The sequence below is a fragment of the Aulonocara sp. 'chitande type north' Nkhata Bay genome, linkage group LG7 (assembly GCF_057382095.1).
Source record: "Aulonocara sp. 'chitande type north' Nkhata Bay isolate Kocher_YH1m ecotype deep benthic linkage group LG7, A_spYH_male_GT1.1, whole genome shotgun sequence".
NCBI lineage: Eukaryota > Metazoa > Chordata > Actinopteri > Cichliformes > Cichlidae > Aulonocara > Aulonocara sp. 'chitande type north' Nkhata Bay.
The window spans coordinates 62,313,426-62,341,134 of record NC_141350.1 but is presented as its reverse complement, the minus strand read 5'-3'; the positions used below and the strand labels follow the sequence as shown (position 1 = coordinate 62,341,134).

Here is a 27,709-nt window from a genome sequence, read left to right as displayed (position 1 = left end):
TGGCAACACAATTCCTCCACTGTTTGTGTTCCCACACATACATTATGCAGATCACTGTGTCAGAGATGGACCAGTAGGAAGTACTGGTAGTGGAAATAAATCAGGATGAGTGCAAGAAACAGATTTCCTCATCTTTCTGAAGCACTTTGCAAACCACACCAAGGTAAGCCATGATAAAAAGTAATGGAATTGCGATGCTGGTGAACAACTACATTTTTTCAGCTTCATTGTTATGTTCAAAATTGGTGCAAGAGTTGTAGGTTATAATGCCCACTGAGCCAATGAGGCCAAACTCAAGGAAGACCAACCAAAATTAATGAAATATTCAGTTGCAGAAATTTCCATAATTTGTCTTTTTTGGGGGGTTGGAATATGTTCAAAAGCTGGATTTCTGCATTCTGTCACACACACACACAGCTACATAAATGGATGTAAGTGCATTCATGTATTGAATAAACAAAGATTACATGTTAATATTTTGTTAGTACCCTTATTTCATTGTGTTACATTTCACCCCAGGATATGTTACAACTAACCCAGACTATGGGGTTAATTGTAACATTTCACTCTTTGTGTTTGAGACCATACCATGCAATGGGTAATTGTGCTGCAGAGAAAATAGCTGCATTATTTAATAGCAGAGACATGTAAATACTTTGCATTACATTTTGAATCCACTACCTTAAAAGAGCTCCAATTTACAGACAGAAATGTCAAAAATGTTACAACTATCCCCGGTCTCCCCTACTTGGTGGCAAGCCCTTTGTTGGGAATCACAGAGACGTGTCTTGTAGTTGACCACAAGTTTCGCACACATTCCACAAACTTCTGTGTGGAGGGACTGAGAGTTCGAGTTGCCAAACATCAACCATGAAACACTAATGACTTGGAGAGGATCTGCAAAGAGGTGTGGGACAAAATCCCCCCTGTGGCACTCATGAAAATGCATTTTTCTGGATTTTTTAAATTGTTTTTTTGTTATTTTTCTCTCAGTAAGTATAGCTGTGACACCTGACGGTCACTTTAGGCAGTGCCCTATAAGCCATGTGAGCAGTTCAACAGTGCTTTTTGGGAACTGATTCAATTAATATAATAAAATCAATGTAAAGAACTGCCACACAGAACAACAGCATACTCATTCCACTTTGCATTTTAAATGAAAATGCCATTAAAATATAATTAAATGACTGTTTTAAACAAAAAAATGATTTTAATACAAAATGTATTTAAATTTCACTAAACATTAATACAGTTTCTGTGTTCAGTAGCAAACTTATCAGAGGTCTTAGTGGTGCACTTTCAGTTTAGAAGTGTGCGCTCTGTAATGGTATTTTCATGGTATTTTCTTCAAGCAGGGATTAAATCACTGAGCTCTAGGTTATTATGTTGCATCTCTGACCTTAAGGTCAAAATGGTGATCCCCAGTCATTTAAATAATATACAGACACCCCTGGCACAGTAGATGATGAGTGCTAAAAATGAAATTAAAGAAAGGATAAAGCTAAACATATATTGTCAGTGCGCCCCAGGGTGGCTGTGGCTACAATGTAGCTTGCCATCACCAGTGTGTGAATGTGTGCGTGAATGGGTGGATGACTGGATATGTAAAGCACTTTGGGGTCCTTAGGGACTAGTAAAAAGTGCTATATAAATACAGGCCATTTACCATTTACCATTTTCACTACAGTGGTAATCATTTTTCACTTAACTGAAATTCCTAGCATTTCATTAAAAAACAACCCTACAATAAATTACTCCACACTTGGATTTTTTTGTTAGCTTTCTCTCCAGCTGGTCAACCTTGCAGTGATAGGTTTGACCCTTTGAAAGCCTAAATCCCTGGGCTGGGAGCCGCTGCATTTAGGAGGCACAGGTTTGTATTTTGTTCATACCTAGGGTTGCCAACTCCCTGAAAAATAAATAAGGGACACCTCGTGGCCAGGGCCGGGCGACCCAGTTGTCTTCACCCTTCCCAGTGTGGTGAATTTTCTAGCTCTTTTTTTGTGTGTGAAATTATTTTTTTAACCATTTGACTTGAATTTGATTTAAGTAGATGTGTATTCTTTGTGATATGAACACATGTGAAACAAATGATCATTTAGCCATTTATTTTTAGCTCAAAATGACAACATTAACACATAAAACAGGTCTCTTTCTTAAACAGAAGCCTGTCATGCTTAACTTTTGAGAATATAAGTAAATCTTTCTTTAAAAGAACTCTGTCCTGCTTAACTTAAAATAATAGAAAACAATAGAAAGAAAAACGTTCTTGTAACAGTGCACATTTAGTGCATTTAGTACAATTTGCTTCAGCTGAGGTATTATTTCAGCTTTTCTAATGCTAATCAGCTGCTCCCGTTTGAAAACCCGCTTGTTCCCATGATTACGCACCTTAACTCATCATCATTATTCATCTATGTATTACTTTTATGTATTAGTCATCAATTTGTTGTAATCATCTATCCTTGCAGTCGTTTATTACACAAAATAAATTATATTATCACACTTCTGGCCACATAGCGCTGATATTCACTGCACATGCCCATATTAACTTTTTCCAGCCAGGTGTTTTCCTTTTCCCATTCTTCCCTTTCTCTGAGGGGAACAAACATTGCTGCTCTAATGCTGGGCTTACACTGTCCGGTTTTAGGCCCATTTTGAGCCGATTTTTGAGTGATCGGACCGATTTTGGCCTTCATCGTGCATCGTGTAGTATACGTGGAGTAACGAGAAGTGATTAACACCTCACGACCAGCTCCCGATCATCAATCGCTCGTGAGCCGCTCACACTGCTCGCGCGCAAACACGTAAACGCCGTGAAAAAGACGGTGCAGCACAGCTGTGCAGCGTGTGATCTGGACACAAGCGATGGAGGCACAACTTGTAGAACTTTGGAAAGCTCATCCGAGCCTTTTCGATGTGGCCTCACAAAATTATCACGACCACAACAACCGTGAAAATAGTTGGATCTACATCGCTGCTAAATCACAGCTGCCTGATCATGTTTTTCATTAGCAATTTAGCAAAGTTGATGGTGGTGGTGTGTCTGTGTGAGTGAGAGACAGAGAGCGAGCGACAGATTTTCTGTTATAACCTTCATTTTATGGACGCACAGTGTGAGCACTCAGGTCGCATCAGAGCATCGGGCGGTATAGTGTGAGACCCTGCATCGTGACCTACCAACTTCTAACCCCTGCGAGTCAATCGTGCAGTTTGAGCAGGAGCTGAATAACGCGACTGAAAAAATCGCACAGTGTTTGCCCAGCTTTAGGTGTACTGTCGTCCGAGACTTGCACCGCAGTGTCGGCGTTTGTTTCCCTGTTGGCCATGCTTCTTGTTGTGGTCATCTGTTGTCTTCCGGTATTTTCTCCGCAAGCGACCTTTCCTCGACCAATGAGATGAGCGGTAATCTGAATTGTCATACTCGAATTGTCATAAGTGTGCTGTCAGCTCATTGGTCACAAAGCAGGAGAGGGGCTGGGAATTATGTTTTCCAACAAAGCGTTAATTCCATAAACATTTATAGACTACTTTTGATTCTCACTGTATTACGGGACACAGTGCGTCCCTTATTAGCTCAATACGGGACGTGTACTTTTGTTTCTAAATACGGGACGATTCCGTTTTTTAAGGGACGGTTGGCAACCCTATTCATACCTGTTCAATATGCACATTCACACTCCTCCAAGCGAAAGATGCAAAGTAACCTGATATCACACTGACTCACCAACAAAGTGACAATCATTCTTTGAAAGCAGCACAGTCTTTCTGAGAGCATCGATGCATTTAATGCCATCACCCCCCCCCCCCTCTCTTTTTTAACTGTCACGTGATACCTGAGTCTGTTCGTCCAGTAATCAATTGTTTACTGGAGCTGCATTTTCTGTACTCATTTATCACACTGGCCGAAATGTGTAGCCAGTGTCACGTGACTGTGAGTCGCATGTGGGCACAGCAGAGCAGGCTGATCTGCTCACCTGCGCTTGACCCACAAAGGCAGCCTACTCTGCCGGACGTACCTATTAAAAGCAGGGGCACATCATCTCAAAATGTGGGTCAAGGGGACAAATGACAGTGGAATGGGGGACAGATGACATAGAAAGTGACGTTCTTTGCGCAATAATGGGGTTGTGGCGCCTCCCCCTGGGGTTTCACGTGAACTGCAATCCATTTTTTTCCTCTACACAATAAATATGCTGCAAACCTGCGGGAGAGAGAGTAGAACACGACGACAGAGGGTTTTATGTATTTTATGTCTTATGATTTCTTACTTCTGCACATGTCAGAGCTCGTGCTGAAGCCCTCCGCCCACTGAGCTACGGCTCAGACCCTCCTCTCTCATTCACTCCGGACGCATCTTCCACCAGCTGTGTCCAGCATGACTGCCGACAGCAGGTACAAGAGCCGCGCGCCCCAGACAGGTAAGCTTTCTCAGCAAGGCTGCTTAGTGGTGCCTCCATGACGCGCGTGAGCGTTTTAACGTGTGTTTGCTCGGATTCTCTCCTCCTGCCATCCCTGCCTCGTGTCTGATGGAATTTGGCTTCACGTCTCAGATGATGGAGAGGTAAGAGGCACACAGCAGATAAGTGTGTGTGTGTGTGTGTGTGTGTGTGTGTGTGTGTGTTTATATATACATGACTTACAAAATAAAAGCCCTATTCTGCGCAGCACCTGCACGGGTGAAATGCTGTAGTATTTCCTGACGCTTCTTCCTGTCTTAAAGATCAGTGGCATATGCAGCAACGACGCTGCATATTACAGGTCAGCAGTAACAGAGACCCCACTTCTGCATGGGTGCCTCCAGAATTTTTTCACAGAGTGGGGAAAAATAACATAAATAATATAGGGCAGTCTTGGCAGGGAGGGGGGCAGTTTGTAACATCTGCACACATCTGTAAGCATAGCTCTGCTGGACAGCTCTGTGAACACTTTTGGTCTTTTATGCTGGTCTGGTCATCATCTCATTGAGTCCAGCTTCTCAGTATTTGGGCCTTTTTCTTTCTTTCATTGGCAGGGCTGTCAAAGTTTTTAATAAAAATTAAAATGTTTCAGTAATGAGTCAGTCTGTTTAGTCCAGTGACGTCTCCACATCTTGGGCTTTTCCAAGTCTTAAAGATCCCAAGTTAATCCTGAGTGATGTGAAACAGAAAAAAAACAAAAACCAAACCCTTGCACTAAGAAGCTAGAATTACAGAGGTTTTGCCATTTCTGCTTAGAAAACATCCTGTACAACTGGATTAGCTAATTATTTCAGCTAACTATGGTGGTAGTGAATTGAAAAGTTATTTCAGTTTCTTCCCCTTTAACCCACCTTTGTTTAGAGTGCCCCTTGTATAGATAAGTTTTGACAGCATGTGGGTCTAGCGTCTGTGCTCATCCAGAGCTGTGTGACTGAGATGACCATATTAGGAATATCCAGCCCAATCTCCGAACTTGGAAAAATCATCCTATATTGTTCAAACCTCCTTTTTCTAACACACAGTCAATGAAAAGTAAATTAGCTTAAAGGAGGATGTTATGGAGCATCTGGAGGATGAATTCAGTATGAGATAAAGAACAATTTTTATGACCTAGGAATCAAGTTCATTTTTTAGTGTCCAAGCATGAGAGCATAGAGCTAATTTGAGTGGACTACATCCTTAGTCACAAGTCAGAAGATGTGTGTTTTTTTGTAACAAGCTGTTCAAAGCTGAAAAATAGTTAACATAGATGATTTGGATGAAAATTTCATAACATAATCAATGAATTCAACTCCAAAAATGTTTCTTATCACTTTATGTTAGTCTCTTTAGCCACTGTAATATGTTACTGTGAAATTTGGTGCAGTTTGGTAAATGACTGCTTTTCAGAGATTCAGGGAACATTTTTGTAGCATAACGACCTGATACTCAGCCAAAGAGTTGCAGTGATGACAAGTTTATTTACACTATGCACACGAGCACAGTGATTTTCACAGGCCAACAGTGTCTGGCTTATCATCCTGTCTCTCTGTTACTGCTTCCTGCTTACGGCTCAGCACCCCTCTCCAGCATCTACTGTTAGGAGGAAGTAGGAGTCGTGAAATCCCACAATTACTTCCAGGTGTATGTTGACCAGCCTCCCCTAGCCATGCCCCCTGAACTGCCGCTACACCCCTCCCCTGCAGCTGATATTTTCACAAAAAGATATTCTGACAGCTCTTACATACAGCATCCACTCTTCACTCTTTATTTTCAGATTTATATTTACAAAATCCCACGAGTGGTTAATAATTGATTTTTTTTGCCTTCATCCTGCTTCACTGTTTTCTGCTGTGGTGCCATGTTGGACAGCAGCGCTGAGGCTGAGTCAGAGCAGCCGACACAGACGCAGCAGTCTGCATCTCTGTATTTTATGATCTGTGTGTGGGTGTGACTTACAAACACATTCACAGACAAACTGTCAATATGCAAGCAAAACAGTAACACACACACACACACACACACACACACACACACACACACACACACACACACACACACACACACACACACACACACAGAAACATTCTCCAACTTCAGAACCACCTCTGCTCAGTAACACAGCTAATGCACTGTGTATAAGATTTGATATTAAAAGCTTGTAATATCCTCAGATGAAAACATTTGGAGAAAATCTAATGTATGATGGGAGAGCCTGGATTTATATTTGACCTGCTACTGAGTTCATATCAGAGACATCTGTCTCTTTCAAGCCTCTGTTTGAAGGTTCTTGTTCCTTTTCACCCATCTTTCCAGATACGTGTATGCCTCTGCACTGTACACTCTCTCCACCCCCTCCTGTTGTGAAACAACTGCCTGCTATACTGTATTATGAATACTTGGAGATTTTGCACGTATAATAAGACAAGCTACAGTTTGTTCATGTAAATGGGGGATCTTATTCACACACAGATGTCAGTCATGGAGTTCCACAGGGTTCTATGCTGGGGCCATTTCTGTTTTGCTTTATACATGCTTCCCTAAGGAAGTATCAATAAAAGTCATAGCATACATATTTGTTGCTATGCAAATGATACCCAACTTTATCTTTCTATGAAGCTAGATGACATATACCGACTAGTTAAACTATAGGCATATCTTTAAGACATAAAGCATATTGTACTCGTTATTGCCCGAGAAAGATGTTTAAGCCTTTAAATTAAAGCTGAAAAATCTGCACTTCAATCACATCTTGTTTGTTTGAGTTGAAATCCACTGTGTTGGTGTACACAGGTGGTTCTTTGTCAACCAAAGTTTCTGGGTTAACCACTGCTGCTTTGTTTTCTATCTGTGTGGTTGTTTCCAGGAAAAAGAATATGTTGGTTTTGCCACACTGCCCAACCAGTTGCACAGGAAGTCAGTGAAAAAAGGCTTTGACTTCACACTCTTGGTTGCAGGTACGAGGTTTAAAAGGACACAACTTTGTCATGCACCAAAAGTGTCAAACCAAGACAGGATGTCATTACATCAAACTTTCACATTACACTTTCTGCACAGCCTGTTTAAATATGAATTGCCATCTAACAAGCTACATATTATAGGCAAAAGGTTAACAGTAGTCTGTCACATTTTATTTAAAAACTTTGACTAGTTAGTATATATGTGGTCAAAGGAGCTTGCAAAGAAAAGCGTCTGGACTTCTTTAAGTTGCTTGAAGACGTTTCACCTCTCATCTGAGAAGCTTCTTCAGTTCTAAGGTCAAATGGTGGGGAGTCCCAGATTTAAACCTAGTGGGAGTATCCCCCCAAAGAGGGACAAAAGGACCCCCTGATGATCCTCTAATCGCCTGAGCCAAGGTGTGAAATTGCCACCATTTGACCTTAGAACTGAAGAAGCTTCTCGGATGAGAGGTGAAACGTCTTCAAGCAACTTAAAGAAGTCCAGACGCTTTTCTTTGCAAGCTCCTTTGACTACGATGACCTGGATCCTGGATGACTGAGAACCTTCACAGACCTAGTATATATGTGGGCATTTCAGAATATGTCCATCAACATATCAGGGCCAGAACTCACAGCCATCAAAGTTCATGTGAGGTATCATGCACATTGTTGTGGGAGCTTGGTGTAGTAACAGCTTGTTTTTTATTGCTAGCAGTAAGTCAGACTCATTCCCAGTGGTACTGGACTCCACCAAGACTGTCTTCTGTCACCAGTTCTGTTCATCATTTTCAGGTGCAGCCAAGAGGTAGAGGATGTTGGGTTTTGTGGTCTTAATATATCATCTCGACTTATTGGAGATGATGTAGTTCTGTTGGCTTCATTGAACCATGACCTCAGCTTGCACTTGAGAGACTTGCAGCTGAGTGTGAACTGCTGGAATAAGAAGTAGCAGCTTCAAGCGTAAGGCCATCGTTCTAAACTGGAAAAAGGTGGAAAGCTCCCTCTCGGTTGGGGATGAGTTGCTGTTCTTTTCTCAGGGTCTTGTTCATGAGTGAGGTAATGTGGATTGAAGACTGACAGATTGATTGGTGTATCTTCTGCAGTCTGTTGTGGTGATCAATCTACATTTTTACCCATGGCCACAAGCTCAGGGTGGTGAAGAGTAGAAAGAAAGAGATTATGACTACAAGCAGTAGAAAACATCAAAAAGTATATTTGCTCAGCATTAGACAGAGAAGTTGCTACTCCTCCACATTGAAAGGAAATAAGCAAAGTGCTTCAGGTATCTAATGAGAATGCCTCCTGGGCGCCTTATAGACTAGGTGTTGATCCATGTTATCCATGTTGCATGGATATCTGACCCACAGTCCTGTTATTAAGGACAGAGGGAAATTGATATTGCCTGTTAAGGAATAGCTTTGGAGATTACCTGATCAGTTGAGAAATAAATGCTCAATGTGTGTATCGCACAGACTGCAAATAAAAGATGGCTATTGCATTTTTTGGAACCAGAAATGGCCTTATTTGGATAACAGGCTCTTAAGTGCTAGCTTATCAGCTAATGCTAGCAAACTTCAATAGCCACCTGCATCCATAAACTATATGGCTGCAACCCCCTGACGATAAATGATATTTAATGGCAAGTAACTGAGTAATAAAACAGAAAAGTTAATTAATACAAATCTTTTGCTAAAGCCCTTGAGTTAAGGCTGAGAGATTGCCCTTCAATTATATGCTGGATATGCTTGTGTGATTTAACTATCACTTTGGTAATGTGCAGACACACACCAAAATTGGAATGGAAATCGAGAACCGGCTCTTGTAAAGAACCAGTACCCAGTAGTTCAATTTCTTGGAATTGCTAGTCTGTTTGCCTATCGAGCCCGCTTATTGATTCTACTTGTACATGCACTACAATCAACTGAGTTCAGTTTTGTGCTGAAGGAGGTAATAGTGGTGCAGGCTGAGGAAAAGCTGAGGGAATGCTGACCCCAGCCCAGCAACCAGACTGTGAACTTCAAAAGGTAACAACAAACTGATGAGCAGTCGGACTGCATCCTCTGTTTCTACCTGTTTATGTTTCTAAGGTGGAATCACCGTAGTGATCACTTTAAAGTGTCTTTCTGCTGGTTTTTATATTTGCTTTGTGCTATTGACTTTGTTCATACCTACATTCTAAGAGAAAGATCATGCGTGTGTCCTCATTAGGGTAGGGATTTGTTTTGGTGTGCGAGACTATTTGAGGGGTAGATGAGCTGCAAAAAGCGTTGCTGTAAACATGTCAAATCGCAGATTCAAGCACCAGAAATTTCAGTCTTCACAACAATTGGCCCAGATAATCTTTATCCGAGCCACACTAATTAATAACACAAGTTTTACTCCCTTGCTTTAACTGACAATAAAATTAGTTTCCATGTGACAGTGAGCATGTTACACTGATGTAATGATCAATATGTATCCTACAGGTGAGTCTGGCCTAGGTAAATCCACTCTGGTGAACAGCCTTTTCCTCACTGATCTTCATAAAGACAGAAAGCTGCTCAACGCTGAAGGTGAGTGACTAATCTATCAGACGTCTTCACACCATTCTTCTTGTTTCTTTCATCAGTTATACAGTGACTACAGAGTCATTGTATAACTCTCTGGTTTAATATCCATATCTGTTTGTTGTTTTGCCCCGAAGAGCGCATCAGTCAGACAGTGGAAATCACAAAGCACACTGTGGACATTGAGGAAAAGGGGGTGAAATTGAAACTTACAGTTGTGGACACCCCAGGATTTGGAGATGCTGTCAACAACACGGCGTGGTAAGGGTTGAGTTTGTACCGAACAAGATGAGCATGGTGATAAACATCAAATGGAAGAAGCCCTCTTATTTTTCTAAGTAAAGTGGACTTTACTTATTAAGTAAAGTCCACGTAGACTCTCCTTTCATATGGTCAGATTGTCTGCTTTGGACCATGTTTGAGTGAATGAACTGGGTAAGCTAGCTCAGACAGACACAAACCTGCTATTACTGTAAGCTAAGCAAACCACCTTCGAGATCAAAATGACTCTTTAGAAAAGTAGATCAGTTTTTTAGCAAAACATGTAAATATGCAAATATGCCGTTATTTTCTAGCTGGAGGCCCATTACAGATTATATCGACCAGCAGTTTGAACAGTACTTCAGAGATGAGAGCGGACTCAACAGGAAGAACATCCAGGACAACAGAGTGCACTGCTGCCTCTACTTCATACCCCCATTCGGACATGGGTAATATATATATATTTTCTTACACACACATATGCACACATGTATCGTACACAGATTCAGGGAAGTTCGTATCTTCCTGCAGGCTTCATCCTGTTGATATAGAGTTCATGAAGGCCCTGCAGGATAAAGTTAATGTGGTTCCTCTCATCGCTAAAGCTGACTGCCTCACTCCCTTTGAGATAAAGAAACTCAAAGAAAGGGTAAGATCATAAAGACACATGATTTCACTGCAATTATGACAGCTTTATATGTGGAAAATAAAAAGTGAATTTATGCTGAAGTATTTTCACTGTAAAATAAATGAAAAGTCCCAAATTAATGTGAATGCTTGTTTAAAAATTCACATTACTGAGATCCTTAACTAGCACTTAACCAATTCTGCATACTTCATGTTACAGACAAATTAATGGAGAAATCTTTCAATCCTCTTTAAATCCACCCTAACTTATAAGTTACAGTTTAAGTTTTCTGAAGAGTTTCGTTTTTCATGGCATTTTCCCCACCACTGCATGATGTCATTACCTACTGTAAAACAAAATTAAAAACATGATACACAACCTGAATAGGTAATAAAGCAATAGACCTTTCAGCCCAATTCTACTTTTTCTGAATAATCCATCATACAAAATGTAATCAAATGAAAAAGTCTCTTTTTAAAACTTGTTTTATTAGTTTTAATCCTTTAACCTTATGCACATTATCCAGCTGCCTCCCTCTTCCCGCTCCACCACAACCACCCACACATGCAGGGCCTTGGAGTAGGGGTATGTCACCAGGGTGCAGAGGAAGCTACCCCCCCCCCCCCCCCCCCTCTGTCCCCTTCTGGCTGCCTCTGCCTCAATTTTATCCCACAACTTAGACATTCACATTACTCACACTCTCATAACACATACATATAGGATCTTGGGGGTGGGCACAATCACGGAGTCCAAATTACCATCAGGGTGTACACCTCACCCCTGGCGTCGCTGCCCACCTCTCAATTTTAAATACACGTAGACATTGAGGGCTATCAGGAGGGGCTATGCGCTTACCTGCTGCTCTCTGGCAGGTAGCTCCATGCCCTCCTGGGTTTTAAATGCACCTCAGAACACACATGCATCAACACTACAATGAGCGGGTGGAGGGAGGTTTGGAGTCTTCTCTCACCCCCGTTCTCTGCGGCCTGCTGGAGCGGGGGGGCTAGGAGGAGGAGTTGGCCGTCCGACTGCGGTCTGGAGTGTGGGGCCTCCCTGCTGCTGCGGAGTCGGGTGGTCTGCCTCTCCCCACCGCAGGGAAAAGGGTAACACCACCTGGGTCTGGGTGCAGTTCCCCCCTCCAGGGGCAAGGGTACCTAGACCCGGTTTGTAGAGTACGCTTGGGGAGTGTGATCGTGTGTACAGCGTCTCTTTATGTCTGTCTCCACGTTGGTTGAGTGTGGAGTAAGTGCATATGAGAGCATGAGGGTGGGGATGGATGTTTGTATCTGTGTGTGCCTGTATTTCTGTGTCTATATGTCAGGCTGGGTATCAGACGCCACCTCTCTGGGCACATCTCAGGCCCTCCAAGGTTTGGAGGCCTATCTCCCCCACCACTTCCCCTGCCGGTGGCGGACTCCCTTGGATATCGGTGCATTGTAGGTTCTTTGTGGGATGGGCGTCCGGGTACACACCGGCTCACTCCTTGGCGGCCGCTTATCGGGGCCTGGAGCCTGGGGCTCGCTCGGGCCACTTCGGAGGTGGGGTGCCCCCGGCCTGGGGCTCGGTCACTCAGGCGCAGCTGGCTGCCGGCGGAGCTCACGGGCGCGTCACTGCAACCCCCCCTGGCTTCTGCTCCGCGGCTGCTGAGTGAGCCCTCATCTGGGACTCTCCTCAGCTCTTTCTGGGACAGTGGCGCGGCTGCCCCTCTGTTGGTCTTCCTTGGTCTCTTGTGTTCTGGGGGCCTCTGGATGTTTGGAGTTTTGATCTCCTCCATACCTGCTTCATGCCCTGGAGGACGGGGCTGTGGCTCCCCCACACCCTCTAGCACAGAGGTGTCAAACTCTGGCCCGCGGGCCACATTTGGCCCGCAGCCTAATGACATTTGGCCCGCAAAGCCATACCAAATTACTATTGGAGCAGGCCTACTGGTATTATACAGCTAATATATATATTGTTTAGTATTAAGCTTTGTTTGTTCCATATTCAGTTTTTCAGCAAAACTTGTTTGAGTCCATAAGAAAAGATTCATTCTTATATCTAGAGGAAGAATTTTTTTTTTTTTCAATAAATATTAATGTTAGCCCGCGACTTTGTTCCAGTTTAGAATTTTGGCCCACTGGCCCATTTGAGTTTGACACCCCTGCTCTAGCAGATCATTACATGAAGGAACCTTTTAAAAACAAGCGCGTCCATGCTCACAGGTGTACACACGGGTGATCACACACACAAACTACACCCTTTTTGGCTCCTACCTCAAAGCACACTGTGTTCTGTTGATCTTATGTGCTGCACAATAATGTTTAATATTTAGTATTTACTGTCATATTCCCATATATCATTGTGATGTTGTTTATTCTATTACTCTTGTTTTCTTCTGCTTGTTTTCTTTTTTCTTTCTCAACAGGTGATCGATATATGTATTTTTTTTCTCTGCTTATTCTGTTGGTTTTTGTTTTTTGCCCTTCTCCCCCGTCCCTCTTCTCAGCTGTTTTTCTTTCCCTCTTTCTTTCTCCCCTTCTTTCCCCCAGTCAAGTCTGTCCCGTATTCAGCAAATGAAAATAAAATAAACAATAAAAGGTGAATCAAATGGACCATTACGGCAAGGCTGGGATGGTCAATTTGGTAAAGTAAATCCGTTGGGCATCTTTCTTTGCCTTTAGACAATAATTCTGATGGCAAAAGAGCCAAACGGGACAGGCAAAAAACAAAACAAAAACAAAAACAAAAAACCTTATGCACATTGCATCAAGCAAAAATTAAATTATATGCAACAGTCTTTGACTTGAAGAAATTTGTTTAACATTTAAACCTATTTTCTGCATATTCCAGCACATAAAATAAAATAATGTTTTGTGTTTTACTTGCATCTTTCAAATAGATGCAAGTAAAACGCAGTAGAAAATAAATAAAATCAAAGACTCTGCGGCTCTGAGTCCTGTCGCTCTATTTTCTATTTTCTTAATCTATTTTCACCTGTTTAGCAGTCGTGGAGCCAGTGGAGGTTTGCCCGGTGCTGCAGCGGTCATGTCAGTGGGAGTATCCGGGGGTCTCTCTGTGAATTTCACATTCCCGTGGCAGCGTGCTCAGTACTTGCTCAGTTTTTTCGCTGTAAAAAGAAATTTTCTTCCCACGCAGTGAACAGTGGACGCTAATGTTTTTGACACTTTTTACAGAGTCAAACTCAAAGTAATGTCAGCACTTAAGCTTTAAATGCTGCACGGTCGTACTCTCTCCGCACTCTATATATTATCCATTGTTGATCTACACACGTCTGTTACCACGACCGTCGCTTACGTCATTATCATGAGACACTCTCACTAACAAAATCACGGTTCAGTAACGCAGTGACACAGCGTGCTTATGGGAAAGTAACAGTAATTTAATTACTTTTTTTGCAATAGTAATCCCTTTCACATCCATAAATAAACTTTACAAACATGAAAACTGAGTTAATGGAATTTATTCCTCCACTGCATGATGACATCACCTGCTCTAAGAGGGTGGAGAATGATTAAAAAAATGTCTTTCTCTTTCCTTTACACAAATGTAAGCAAATTAAGATTATGTCTGTGAAGGTTCTCAGTCACCCAGGTCATCGTAGTCTTCCTTAGACTACAAATTAAGATTAGTTTGTGTATGTTTTTTTATTTTGTTTAGCACATTTTCAGGTTTTGGTACTCTCGTTTTTTACACTTAAGCTGGCTGATCTTTTGGTAATCTTATGCAATTAAGCTTATTCTGCAAGTTGAGCTTTGAATATTTCAAATATTTTTAAACCTTTCAGGCAAAATCTTCACATTTTCAGCATTCACATTGCATTTTCACTAGGAGATGCTTTTGCTAGTATTATGGCACTGTAATTTTAATGGAGACCAAATATCAACCAAAAACCTAAGAAAAACACACATAAATGTTAAATAAACTGACGTAAAGTATATATTAAATACATAACAAAAAGGAAGTGACATGATTGAGCTCTGTGTTAACCTCATGGCCTCCTCATTGACATATTTTGTGTTTTTCTCATCTGTTCTGACTATTCTGAGTGTCACTCAACCGATGCAACCCTGTTACCCACATTATCAAAAGAATACAAATTTATTTGAACATTTACTTCCCTTATTTATGTGACAGTCCACAGCTAGCATCTTTCTGAAACAATACACATTTTTTTAGCCTAGTGCTAGCATTGCATTATAATATTGTAAGCATAGGAATTAAACAAATATTAAATTGTTAAAAACATATAAAGTACTATTAAACAACATTTCTGTGGCCCTGAATACAAAATTACTCAAAGAAACAGTATTCGTGAAGATATGTATAATCTACGTAGCAAAATAATCAACAATTTCCTAAACAAAATTTTTCAAATTTACTTTTTTATTGGTATTGGGTGCTGCAAGCATAGCACGCAACAGCTACACTGTCTCATAAAAGTGTACCTTTGATGTCTGAGCTGGAAAAATCTTTGTTGTTTTTGATGATTTATTATTTGTTTTTTCTAATACATAACAAAAAATGATAAAATAAAGGATCCATTTTTGTCTCATTTAGCCTAAATTGTGGTCCAGTTCTGTGATGACATGCAAATCTTTTGAAGCTCTTTTTAGCGCAGGATGATTCATACATCTCTCTAAAGCCTTCATATACAGTACAGAAGGGCACTGACTTCTTGCTAAATTTTCTCATTCTGTGGGCGTATGTATGTGTGTGGTTCTGCTGCTATCCATCACATCTCATATGTGTTTTTTCTTCCAGGTGAGGGAAGAGATCGATAAATATGGGATAAAGATCTATCAGTTCCCTCACTGTGACTCGGATGAGGATGAAGAGTTCAAGCAGCAAGATAAAGAGCTGAAGGTGAGCAGGATTCACATTGAATATGTCCAAAACAGCGTCTTTAATTTCCTTCTTTATGGTTTTCTATTTTCAGATGATAGCTGCAACTAACCCCTGCTTCAATACAATCTTACTTCTAGCTGAATAAAAACATGAAATTGAAAACATTTATTTGGAATGAAGTACCACTAAATAAAACAGTAGTATTTGTACTTTTATTCTGACATTAGGAATCTGAATCTTTCCTCTGTGGCTGCTGCTTGTGATGCAGGAGAGCACGCCGTTTGCTGTGATTGGTAGCAACACTGTGGTAGAAGCTCGAGGTCATAGAGTGAGAGGGAGAGTCTACCCCTGGGGCATTGTGGAGGGTAAGCAGCTCTAAACTGGAGGTTGCAGCTGTGCGGCTGTCTTTCCCAATTCTGATTGGCCAACAGTCTGTCTGGATTCACCCTCACGTTCATCCTGTCCTGCGTGCAGTGGAGAACCCGTCTCACTGCGACTTTGTGAAGCTGAGAACCATGCTGATAAGAACCCACATGCACGACCTGAAGGACATCACCAGTGACTGTCACTATGAGAACTACAGGGCACAGTGCATCCAGAACATGACGAGGTGTGAACCTGACAAAACCTACACATGGTCACAAAACATGGTTAATTATGAGTAAAACTGAGATATGGAGAACAAAACCAGGGCGATTAGTAGATCTTTGACATATTCAAAAAGTATGTGACAAAAAGTTCATTTCATTACATTACACTTCTTAAGACCATGATTTTCTTGTAATTTTTTAAAGTTTTCTTGAGCAGTCAGTATATATGTATATTCCAAATGTGAGTATACATTTTTACTTAATAACACAACATTTATTTTTAATCTCATAATTTTGTGTCATTAGTTGCGTAGCCAAATTATGTGACTTTATTACTAAGTCAAAAGTTTGACTTGTTATCTCATCAATTTTACTTTGTAGCCTTGGTTTCTGTTTGCATTTGAATCTACCATCATAATAATTCAAATGAAGTTATTATCAGATAACAATCCTGTTAGTAAAGGCTTTAACACTTTGTGCTTCCATTGCAGACAGAAGAACGAGTTAGCTCATTTTCCTGTCTTGCTGACAAAAAAATCCAGTGTTACTGTGATGGATGACTGCGAAACAAATGGAAGCCGGCAGCCTGTTGTTCTCATCCCTCATGTTTATGTGTCCTGTTACAGTAAGATGAATGCAGATAAGCGTGTGGAGAGCCCCAACCCGATTCTGCCACTGTCTACACCAGATATTGAGGCTGAGAAGCTTATCAAGACGAAAGATGAAGAAGTGAGTGTCAAAAACACGACTCTGTGACTCTGTGATATACCTCAGATGCTCAATAATACATTACAGTGGGTGTTATATAAGCAAGACACTGATGTGAATTGATGACCCATATGTGTTATTATGTAAGCTGTCTTTCATGCTCCTCTTGCTCCCCTGTCTCTGTCTTGTGTTTATCTGGTGTGTCTGTAGCTGAGGAGGATGCAGCAGATGCTTCAGAAGATGCAGCAGCAGATGCATGAACAGGAACTGTGACTCCCCTCTCCCACAGCATCTCTGTCCCTTTATATCTTTATTTAGATGGCAGTGATCCCTCACCGATGCCATGTTTTTAGGGGTTGAGATGAAAAATTCTTCAGTGTCAATATTTCACCTAATTCTTTAAACTCTGGTCACAAAAAATATAGTAGATGAATGACAGCATGATGTTTTTGCCGTTTGATAAAGTACAGTCATTAGCCAAGTGAGTCATGTTAAACAATAGGGAGTAGCTTGCACTTTGTTATTTTTAGACCACAGGCTTAGGGATGGTTAGTTTACTTGAAATGCTCCATGTATGCCCTCAATGAATTAAGTAGTTTATTCACTGATTGTTTGTACTGTACTTGTGGACTGACAAACAGCTGGAACAGCTGCTGGTAATATAATAACAATACTAATAATACTTATTCTGAATGTGGGGTTTTCCTACAATGGTCAGATGATACAGTGAGTGGAACTGAAATGCTGACTGGAGAAACACACTGCTCTTTGAGGTTTAATATCTGCTTAATCAGGCTTAATATAATCAGTGTCCTGATCAGGACTCAGGATCAGGAGTAGTCTAATAACTTATTTCCCATAATACTGAAATTATAATATAAAGTACTTTGTATTTGAGTGGACATGCTGATGTTTTTAAATGGGTTTCTATTAAACCCAGAGATGGTTGGGTGGGGTATTACACATCAAGACTCTTCTGCATTGGCTGAACTTTTCTAACCTGGTGGTGCATCCATATTTTATATAATGTACAGTTAATAAGCACATTACAGTCTCCTACACATCTGTCTGCAGTTGTCTTGCATTGTGAATAATCTAGGCATTTATGAGTAGGAAGAGTAACGTGCAACCTAAAAAGATATCAATCCTAAAAAGTCAAAGGGAACCTATTTTGTTTCAGTGCTGTTATAGTGTTCGATGTTCACACAACTGATTTTATTTATTTAAACATGGCCAGAGGCTCACATGAGCTCTGGTTTTGGCTCTGCATGATGTCAGTGAGAGTGGGTCTTCATAATGTGGTCATCTGGCGCACACAGACGTGAGTACAGAACCACCTCCTACCTGGCCTAGCTGTAGAAAAATAAAAGTAAAGCTGGAAATGAGCAAAATAGGCTCTCTTTAAGGGTTGCCTGGTAAACAAGATAATGCCAAAATGCTTTTTAAATCCATGTATTTAAAGGGGGCATAACTTTTTATGTTGTTATTTTTTTTAAGAATATTTGGTATTTCTACAAACTCACACAAAGAAAAATAAAACCATCTTCATGACATTCACAATGAATGATCAGCGTTGGTCTGCAGCATCAAAACAGGTGAAGCAGTTCCACTGTTTGGCAAAAAGATATACCTGAATGAGCCAACAGAGCCACAAGCAGAGCATGCTGTTCATGCAGTCCTCGTAGTTTGTTGTATGTAACAAATGTTACAATTAGTTTAATCAAATACCAAGTGGCCACTACTATAGAGGGGTAGTCATAAATTGACTTTAAGACCAACTTGAATCCAGTAAGACAAAATCACTTGTGGGTTACCAGGTGTAGGGCTGCTCAATTAATCGAATTTTAATCACGATTACGATCTGGGCTTTCAACGATCATTAAAAATGACTGAGCCGATTATTAGCCCCTCCCTCATTTATCCGCGACACCTTAAAGGCCGGTCCGTGAAAATATTGTCGGGCATAAACCGGTCCGTGGCGCAAAAAAGGTTGGAGACCGCTGATTAAGAGGACCCGAGGGAAGCTCAGAAAGCTAAGCAGAAGTTATTTGGAGAGTGACTGCCGTTGGTTGAAAAGAGTTAAAAAAAAAAAAAAAACTTCAGTGGTGTTGCACACTATTTTATATTATTTTTTTAAAGTCATTGTTAACCCTTTAAAGCCGGTCAGAGCAGCACGCTCCGTTTTGCGTAACTATTTTTAAATCCCTGTAGAACCTGAACCGTGTAAGCTAGCGCAATAATTTGTTTTGCATATGAAACCGGAGGAGTTGTACTTACATCTGATGCCATCAGCTTGTCCTCGGTCACGGTTTCCTTCCACATAAAGCTTTGCAAAAACTGCATAAAAAGCGCTTGCAGGAACAAAAGCATAATATTCCAGAAACACGCTTTGCCGTTCCTATCAGCTGTTCCTAACACTTCCCACAGTGAAATGATGCACATGCTGTTTTCTTTGCAAATTTGCATCATAGGATTGTTTTTTGTTTTTCCTGCAGTATATAAAAATTGCTGTATCTCCAAAATAAAACTATGAAGACACTCAAAATAAATTTCCTGTGGTGGGAAACTATTTTTTGCAACTTTATTGTATTTAAAGTTTTGAGGGATAAACCTCTTAAATTTCTCCAAGTAGAAATATATGTAAACAAAACAAAAGCGATTTTCAATTTTTTTTGTAGTTTATTGCACTTTTTTGCAATTTATGTAATTACTATGCACTTAATGCATACATATTATTAAAATATGGGCTATAACAGTTGTATTGATGTATAGCAACTTGAAATGCTCCCACAAATGGCACTACAGCATGTAAAAAAAATAAATAAAAATAATATAAGCTCTGGTGGACTTGGTTCTATAGTAGGTCTTAAAGGGTTAAATAAATATCGTCAAATAATCGTGATCTCAATTTCAGTGAAAATAATCGTGATTATCATTTTTGCCATAATCGAGCAGCCCTAACCAGGTGTATATTTCATGTTGCCTTTTTGCATTTCAGTGCAAGATAGTTTCTGTTTTATATACAACAGGACTGTTGCAATATCAGATTTCTATTTCATGATTGCTGTGGTAACAAAAAAGTTGCAATATCTATCATAATAATAACAGTAATGGTAATAATAATTACAGCAATAATACTATCAGTCAGATTCATCTGGAACTTTGTTTTATGTATGCATTTAAAGTCAAAATAAATATACATCGAGCTGATGAGACTTTTACTGAAACTGTACAAAAACAATAAAAAGCCATCATATCAGAGCTCTACACTCTTTTTGCAACATGTTCATCAGAGATTTTACATTATAAGGAAGATATATGGAACGAAAGTTTGGAATTCTGAAATCTCCACACAAGATTAAAAATCAGCTTGTATATATTACCATAAATCATTAACATGTAACTCTAATTTATGACAGATGAACACTGTTTCAGTGTGTTTGGCTGTGTAAAAAGATGAAAACAATATGGGAAAAGGGTCAAAGAAATCCCAACAGAATCAACGCTTTGTTTCTCACCAACAGAATATAGTTATAATAAAAACATATATGTTGGTAAACATCAGTCTTTTCAATCCAAAAAGCTATTGTCGTTATTTAAAAAAATCACAGATCAAATGTTACCTGCAGGATAAGACAAGTGATGGCGAACCTTCCAGTGCGAGGAATAATATAAACATTAAAGGAAGAAGGCTCAGTCAGAGTACTTCTTTAAACCAAGCGTCTTTGGCTATAAGTCCTCAACTGAGGATTTAATTTTATGCAAATTGTTTTGGATTTAGAGGAACGCTGTGTTGTTTGGCTTTTTGTGTCTGTTGTTCATCAGTTACTTTTTCTGTTTATATGGATCTTTTGACAACTATTTACTACAACTATGACATTGTCATATGTGCAACAATGACACAGTATTTTAGTTTTAATTTCATGGTTAAATGGCAACATCCTCACTGTGTAAGAAACATTGATGCTTACCATATTACGGATGTTATTTTATGGACTGTCATGTCAGAGGTTTTGAAAATGCTTTAGAGAATATTTCCTGAATTAAAATTGTTCTACATCCCATATTTGTAACATACTAGCTTTATTATGTGGTGATGATACAGTTTTCTTTATAACATAGCCCTTTTCAGGAACAGCGTAACATAGTGATTTGCAGTATAACAAGGCCATAATAGGTACAAATAAAACAATTCTTTTGTGTAAAATTCTTTTGTGTCCGTCTTCTTATTTTACCATGTGTCTGTTATTGCAGACACATGAACTAACTGGCATGCAGTCTGTTTCTGTTGCTCTTTCTCCATACTTTAAACTTTTTCAGCTCAACCAACATCTGGACCCCCTTCGGTTCACTTACCAGCAGTGCTCTGGAGTTAAGGAAACCATCATCTACCTGCTCAATCATGTCTACCTCCATCTAGACCAGCTGGCAAGCACTGTGAGGGTTGTGTTTTTTTACTTTTCCAGTGCATTCAGTACCATCAGGCCTGAAAGCGATGGAGGTACATGCCTCTCACATGTCCTGGATTGTTGATTACCTGACAGGAAAATCACAACATGTGCGCTTTCAGCATTGTGTGTCTCACAAGGTGATCAGCAACATTGGGCGACCACAAGGGACTGTCCTCTCCCCTTTATTATTCTCCCTCTACACCGAGGACTACAGTCGCTGAACAGAGCCCTTCAATCTTCAGAAGTTTTCTGATGACTCTACAGTGGTTGGATGCATTGGTGACGGTGATGAGACAGAGTACTGGACTGTGGTTTACTGCTTTGTTACATGGTGCGAGCAGAATCATCTGCAGCGTGACAAAGACCAAGGAATCTATTGTGGACATTCGGAGGACCAGGAAACCTGTCACCCTGTTTCAATCCAGGTGGTCGATTTGGGCATTGTGGAGGACTATAACTACCTCGGAGTACACACTGATAATAACCTGGACTGAATTTAAAAAACCCTGGACACTGCAGGAAAGGCCAGAGTCCTCTCTATTTTGTGAAGCAGCTGAGGTCTTTTAACATCTGTCAGACAATGTTCAGGATTTTCTATGAGTCTGTTGTGGCCAGAGCCATCCTGCATGCTGTTGCATGCTGGGGAAGCCGGTTGAGGGTCGCAGATGCCAACAGATTCAATAAACTGACCTGCAAGGCCAGTAATGTTATGGGGACGGAGCTGGACTTCCTTACGGTGGTATCGGGGAGGTGAACGCTGTCCAAGATAAGGACAATGCTGGACAATACCTCCCAACCAATTCCTGATGTGCTGGCCAGTCACAGGAGCATGCTCAGTGAGAGACTAAGATTAGTGCACCACTGGACGACATAGGAACCTATTTTGACAAATTGCTGCCCCTCCCTGAGCCTGGTTCTGCCAGAGGTTGGTTCCAGTTTAAATTGAGTTTTCCTTTCCCACTGTTGCCAAAGTGCTTGTCTGAGGGTCATTTGATTGTTTGGGTTTCTCTGTATTATTGTAGGGTCTCCTTACAGTATTAAGTGGCTTTAGGTAACTGTTGTTTGTGATCTGGTGATATATAAAAGGAAGTGAATTGAACTGAAATTGAAATCCATCAAACAAATTTAGATCCTGAAGATGTTTCTTTGCCATTTAAACTTTCATAACGACATGCACTAAAGTCAGGGTTCATGGATGCTTTTTCATCATTTGTTGCTTCATTGCCAACTTTCTTTTGGCACAAGACGAATGTCCCTTTTATCCAGCTGCTTTAGCAGCTTGTGTCTGGTGCTCATCCTGAGGACACCCACTGATCTCGTCGTCTTATCCAAAAAGAGTAATAGGCGTCGTAAACCAGGCTGGTTATTATTTATACTATTACACTGACCCACTGTTTCTAAGGTCCCGTAAAATGAATTTTAATAATTTGATTTCTTTTAAAATAATGCAAATAATGTTCAAAGAAAAAGTTTAAGTTACTCCCAGACTGTGTACAAAGGTTTTTTTCAGTGCAGGAGAGTAAATAATGTAATTTCACTGTATAAAAAGCAAAGAGACTAAATAAAAATATATATTTCTGCTGGGGTTATATATTTTGAGGGTTACGTGTGAGAATATTGTAGCTCATCTCTTTGTTGATGAGGTCTAAACATTTATTCTTCATATACAGTTATATACTTTGTCAATGAAAGACTGGTGTGCAGTTAAACTTTCGTACTACAAATTATCTAAAGTTTAATGGTAAACTGATCTTATTGGTAGACTGTTTGATGGTGCAGGGTAAGGGGCACTACGTCATTAGTTTCAGGTCTTCAGATGAGCTACGCACAGCCCTGTTGGCTGGAGGAAGTATTTCCGTGCTTTTGGGTACAGGTTTCGGCGCGTTTGCAGCCGTCTGATGCGGCGAAATAGTACAAACGGGGTATTTCAGTGGTCCTGTCCACCGATGTGACAGCCTGCCGGAGCTCCGAGTAGAGGCGGGAATGGAGCGGAGCGAGGCGGACGAGAATGAGAGCAGTTCATCCCAACAAAACACGATGTGGAAACAGCTTCAAGCCAAAGCCAAGCCGCTGCTCAGCCCCAAGCTGGGCGCCAGAGAGCCAGAAGACAAGAAGGAGCGAGGCATGTGGATGTTCAAGAAGATGAAGCGGAAGGAAAATGTCGTCCTGGACCGGGTAATCTCCTCCTCGCAGCCCGACCTGCTCTTCTCCTCTCCGGATGATGTGGACATTAAGGAGGCACAGCTCTGCGGCAAAGCAGTCGGCCGGGACAAGCTGCAGTTTTCGATCAAGCACAAGTCCACCAGCCCAAACAAACCCACGGTGTCTCAGCTGGTGCAGTCCCACCACAAGAGCTCCTCTCTGGGGTCTGCGTGCCTGGAGAGGCTGGCCGAGCCTCCGGACGGCGATGGCGGGGGCGACGCAGCAACAGCTGCCGCAGCGGAGAAGACACATCTGGAGAGCAGTGAGGATCAGCTGGTGAGCTCCTGCCTCGATGATTTGGGTTTTCAAATGAATATATGTCTGAGAGAGCCAGTTCTGTAACTATTAGATTAGCCCTCATTCATACTGGCAGGTTAACTATCACAAGTTTTGAGTGTGTGAGCGGAAACAAGCAAGTACATGACAAGATTTGTAACGCGATAAGTGTCAAATGGCATATGCGTCAAAATCTGATAGGTTAACAGATAATGACAAAATAAAAAACTGTTCCGTGATCTCCATTTTACATCACATTACTGTGTTTTAAGTAGTTAAGAGTAGTCATTGTATAAAGTATTTAATTATTGTGTGGTATTCTTATCAGAGAGAGCCCTACCCAGCCAACGTGTGTATATGGGCCCCACCTGGTTTTTGCTTGGGCTGGATGGGTACCATGTGGGCATGGGCTCAAACTGGGCTTTTTGTATGGGGCCTACTTGGGTTTTTCACATTAAACCCATATGGGCAATCCCAAGTGGGCACTTTTAGTAGGTCCTAGCTGGGTCAAACATGGGAAACACTTAACTTGGTCCAAAATGGGAAACACACGTAGGACCCACTTGGGTTTTCCACCTGGGATAGACATGGGCAAACACAGTAATTTAAGGATAGGCTGTTGTTGTGTGCCCCAGGTTGGGCAAAGTGAGGTAATCAATATATTTTTTAGCACTGATGACACAGGTGGGGCCCACCTAATCAAACTATATGGTTGTGGATGTGGATGGTTATAACCATCAGAGTACGAAGAAGCACCAAGCAATCACAGGGTACAAGAACTCCCCTTTAACAGGAAGAGATCTCAGGAGATTTAGTTGGTTGAGGGTGAGGGAAAAGACAGGAACAAAGATGAGTGTAGCAATCAATGTTGGTCAAGTTACTTGAAAAAAGTAATCAGTAACTAATTACTGATTACTTCCCCCAAAAGCAATCCCTGTCATGAACCGAAGTTCCGAGCGCAGGCAGGACCCAGTAGCAGAACACACACACTAGGGTAGGAGCGAATAAAGAAAGTAATTTTTATTGCAACTAAAGGTGTCCCGTGAGGGTAGCCTGAAAAACAACGTATGGAACCAGAAGAAACCGAGGGACCGCGCAGGGAACGCCGAGAGCGGGGCTGTGAGAGGCTGTAAAACAAAAAGAGAGACAGATTACTGGGGTGCGGAAAAAAGGCAGCATACGAGGGAAGGTGGAGTGTGCGTCTCACGGTGATAGCCGGGCCGAGTGAACCAGAGGGGGGTGGAGCTCCAAAAGGGGTCGAGACGGCGAAGCTGATGGTGAACCAAATCTCAGGCGGACAGGTGGACAGGCAGGTGGCTCGTAAACAAAAACACGCCGAGTTGTGATCGCTGAGAGGCGACTACGGACTGGCGTGGAGCAGCAGGTAGGGCAGGATTAAATAGTCCACCTGATGATCGCCTGGGATGGGATGCAGGTGTGGGGTTAGCAGCCACGCTCGTGGGCGTGGACATCCCAGCAGCACCCCGGACGCCGGGCAATCCCGTTACTTTACTGATTACTTATTGTCAAAAGTAATTAATTACTTAGATTTACAACCTGAATAGGTGATAAAGCGATAGATCTTTCAGCCCAATTCTACTTTTTCTGCATAATCCATCATACAAAATGTAATCAAATGGAAAAGTCTCTTTTTAAAACTTGTTTTATTAGTTTTAATCTTTTAAAAAAATTAATTATATGCAACATTCTCTGACTGGGAGAAATTTGTTTAACATTTAAACCTATTTTCTGCACATTCCAGCACATAAAATAAAATATTTTTTTGTGTTTACACTCACTCTTTAAAATAGATGCAAGTAAAACACAGCAGAAAATAAATAAAATCAAAGACTCAGCGGTCCTGTTGCTCTATTTTCACCTGTAAAGCAGGAGTGGGGTAGGCGGAGGTTTGCCCTGGTGCAGGTGTGCCGCAGCCGCTTCGCTGACTGACATTGGAGGTATATAAAATGCAGCATGGGCTACTGATGCATAAATAACTTAAAAAAAAAAAAGACTCATGATGCAACATTTAGTTAGAATAAAGTGGGACCTCCTTTGTGCTTTTATTAAATAGTTAGACCTGTAAATATACATTGTCCACAGACAGTTAAATAGAATAGAATTAGCTTATATTAGTCTCCGCTTGTGGAAGTTAGCATTATTCGTCTTCTGTTGTGCATTTTTGTTGTGCAGATTTAAAAAATAAAATTATTTACATTGTAATAAATAAGTTAAAATATTTGAAAATAATATTAAATAATAGCCATAACCCATAAACTGTGATAATACTCCCAATAAGGGGCTCTGTTTTCATGTAGACTTCTTGTATTTTGAAGGCCTATGAGAGAAATAGATTTCTAGGTCACTTGACAAATACCCACCCATCAGCACGCCATAAGTGAGTGGCATCACTTTAGACTGAATTTACAAAAGTAATATCACATCTCTCATTTAGATCGCTCTCAAATCCTTGCTGGGATCCAGACAACTTTGGCTTCTCTGGGAAAATTATCCCTGTCTTCCCTCCTCTATGAGCTCTATAAACACACGGAAATGATGTTGAGTTTCATTTTGGTCCCTAATAAAGTGAAAAATATAAATAAAGCAGAACATCTTTAGGACTGACCTGCTTCTCATATTTCTGTCACCTTTTTGCTTCTCATACCTGATTTCAAAAACCAAGATGGCAAATCAGTCAGCTAATTGGAGATAAAGTATCTGAAATTCAGGAGCGGGGCCACGCCTCCAAACACGCTCCTTCCGGTTCTCATCTGTATATGTTCCCCCAGTTCTACAAGCTGTTTGTTCTCGTTTACGTGCCCCACCGTCCCTCCCTCCCCGTTTTACTTCTTTAACTTCTTCACTTCTCTAGCCGGACAGGGCCCACCCAGTCCCCTTTGAGGCCTTCCCTAAACCGCAGCTCAATTCATGTCCAAGTCATTCACCTTTATCTACTAAAACGCTATCAAACCTCAAATGAGGACGTGGGCCTAGCAAGTGAAATGCTTTAAATTGGGACGTCACTGTGGTCACATCACACTTTTAAATGAACTGACACTATCACACTAACATCTGCTAAGAACGCTGCTGTTATTTTTGAGAAAACATTTCATTTTGAATTTCACATTTCAAAGCTCACCCAGTTTGTTTCTTTCATGTCAGAAGCATTGCAAAATTTCTGTCTATAATTGTTCTGGTAATGTGTGTCTGCTGTAATGAATATAAGGGCATGTGTTTGACTCTGTGTTTTTATGTTTGAATGTGTGATTCAACAGTGAAGCACTTTGTAACTGTGTATTTTTAAAAAGTGCTATACAAATAATATTATTGCTATTGTTGTATGTGATGACTTGGGAGTGAGAATGGATTGGCTAGAGAGAGGTGCGCCTGGCGGCCTGGTAGCTAGTCAATAGTAACATGTCTAAGTGGACTAAATCAGTAACTCAATGAACCCCAATAAACACATTTGTGTGTCCTCCAAAGTCACACACAAATCATTTTAACATTTGTAAATCTTAGTTTACCATTTGGATCATATTACCCTGCCTACTGTGGTCTGTGTGGTTCCTTGTGCAAGATAGACTCCAAAGTCTCATTTACTTATCCATGTATGTTGAAATTAATATAGTCATTGCAGATAAGAAAAGATTATTGGTAAATCAGATGCTAATGGTTTTCCTTCCCTTTATATATACACTGTTCCACGGACAGATGCTCATTGGTCAAAGGTCAGAGCATGCACAGTTAATCCTTGTGAGCCAAAAGCTCAGGTTTCAAACTGTATTTTTTCTAATCTCATGATTAGTGGATGAATATCACACACA

General features: G+C 40.9%; 2 protein-coding genes across 6 annotated transcripts in view; both read left to right on the top strand.

Annotated features, from left to right (window-relative positions):
- The first annotated feature begins 4,192 nt into the window (after positions 1-4,192).
- On the top strand, positions 4,193-21,135 carry septin5b (septin 5b). The gene is made up of 12 exons (XM_086301835.1): positions 4,193-4,421; positions 4,554-4,564; positions 7,306-7,396; positions 9,844-9,930; positions 10,062-10,185; positions 10,500-10,634; positions 10,717-10,834; positions 15,575-15,676; positions 15,927-16,023; positions 16,133-16,268; positions 16,875-16,977; positions 17,167-21,135. The coding sequence occupies exons 1-12, from the start codon at positions 4,379-4,381 to the stop codon at positions 17,227-17,229; spliced, it is 1,110 nt and encodes a 369-aa protein (XP_086157961.1). The 5' UTR covers positions 4,193-4,378; the 3' UTR covers positions 17,230-21,135.
- A 2,093-nt stretch (positions 21,136-23,228) lies between these two features.
- mctp1b (multiple C2 domains, transmembrane 1b) overlaps positions 23,229-27,709 on the top strand; it is a 42,862-nt gene continuing 38,381 nt past the window's right edge. For all 5 annotated transcript variants that reach the window (XM_086301830.1, XM_086301829.1, XM_086301828.1 and 2 more), the window contains exon 1: positions 23,229-23,885. In XM_086301830.1, coding sequence (XP_086157956.1) covers positions 23,391-23,885 — 495 coding nt within the window. In that variant the 5' untranslated portion in view covers positions 23,229-23,390. The remainder of the gene's footprint in view (positions 23,886-27,709) is intronic.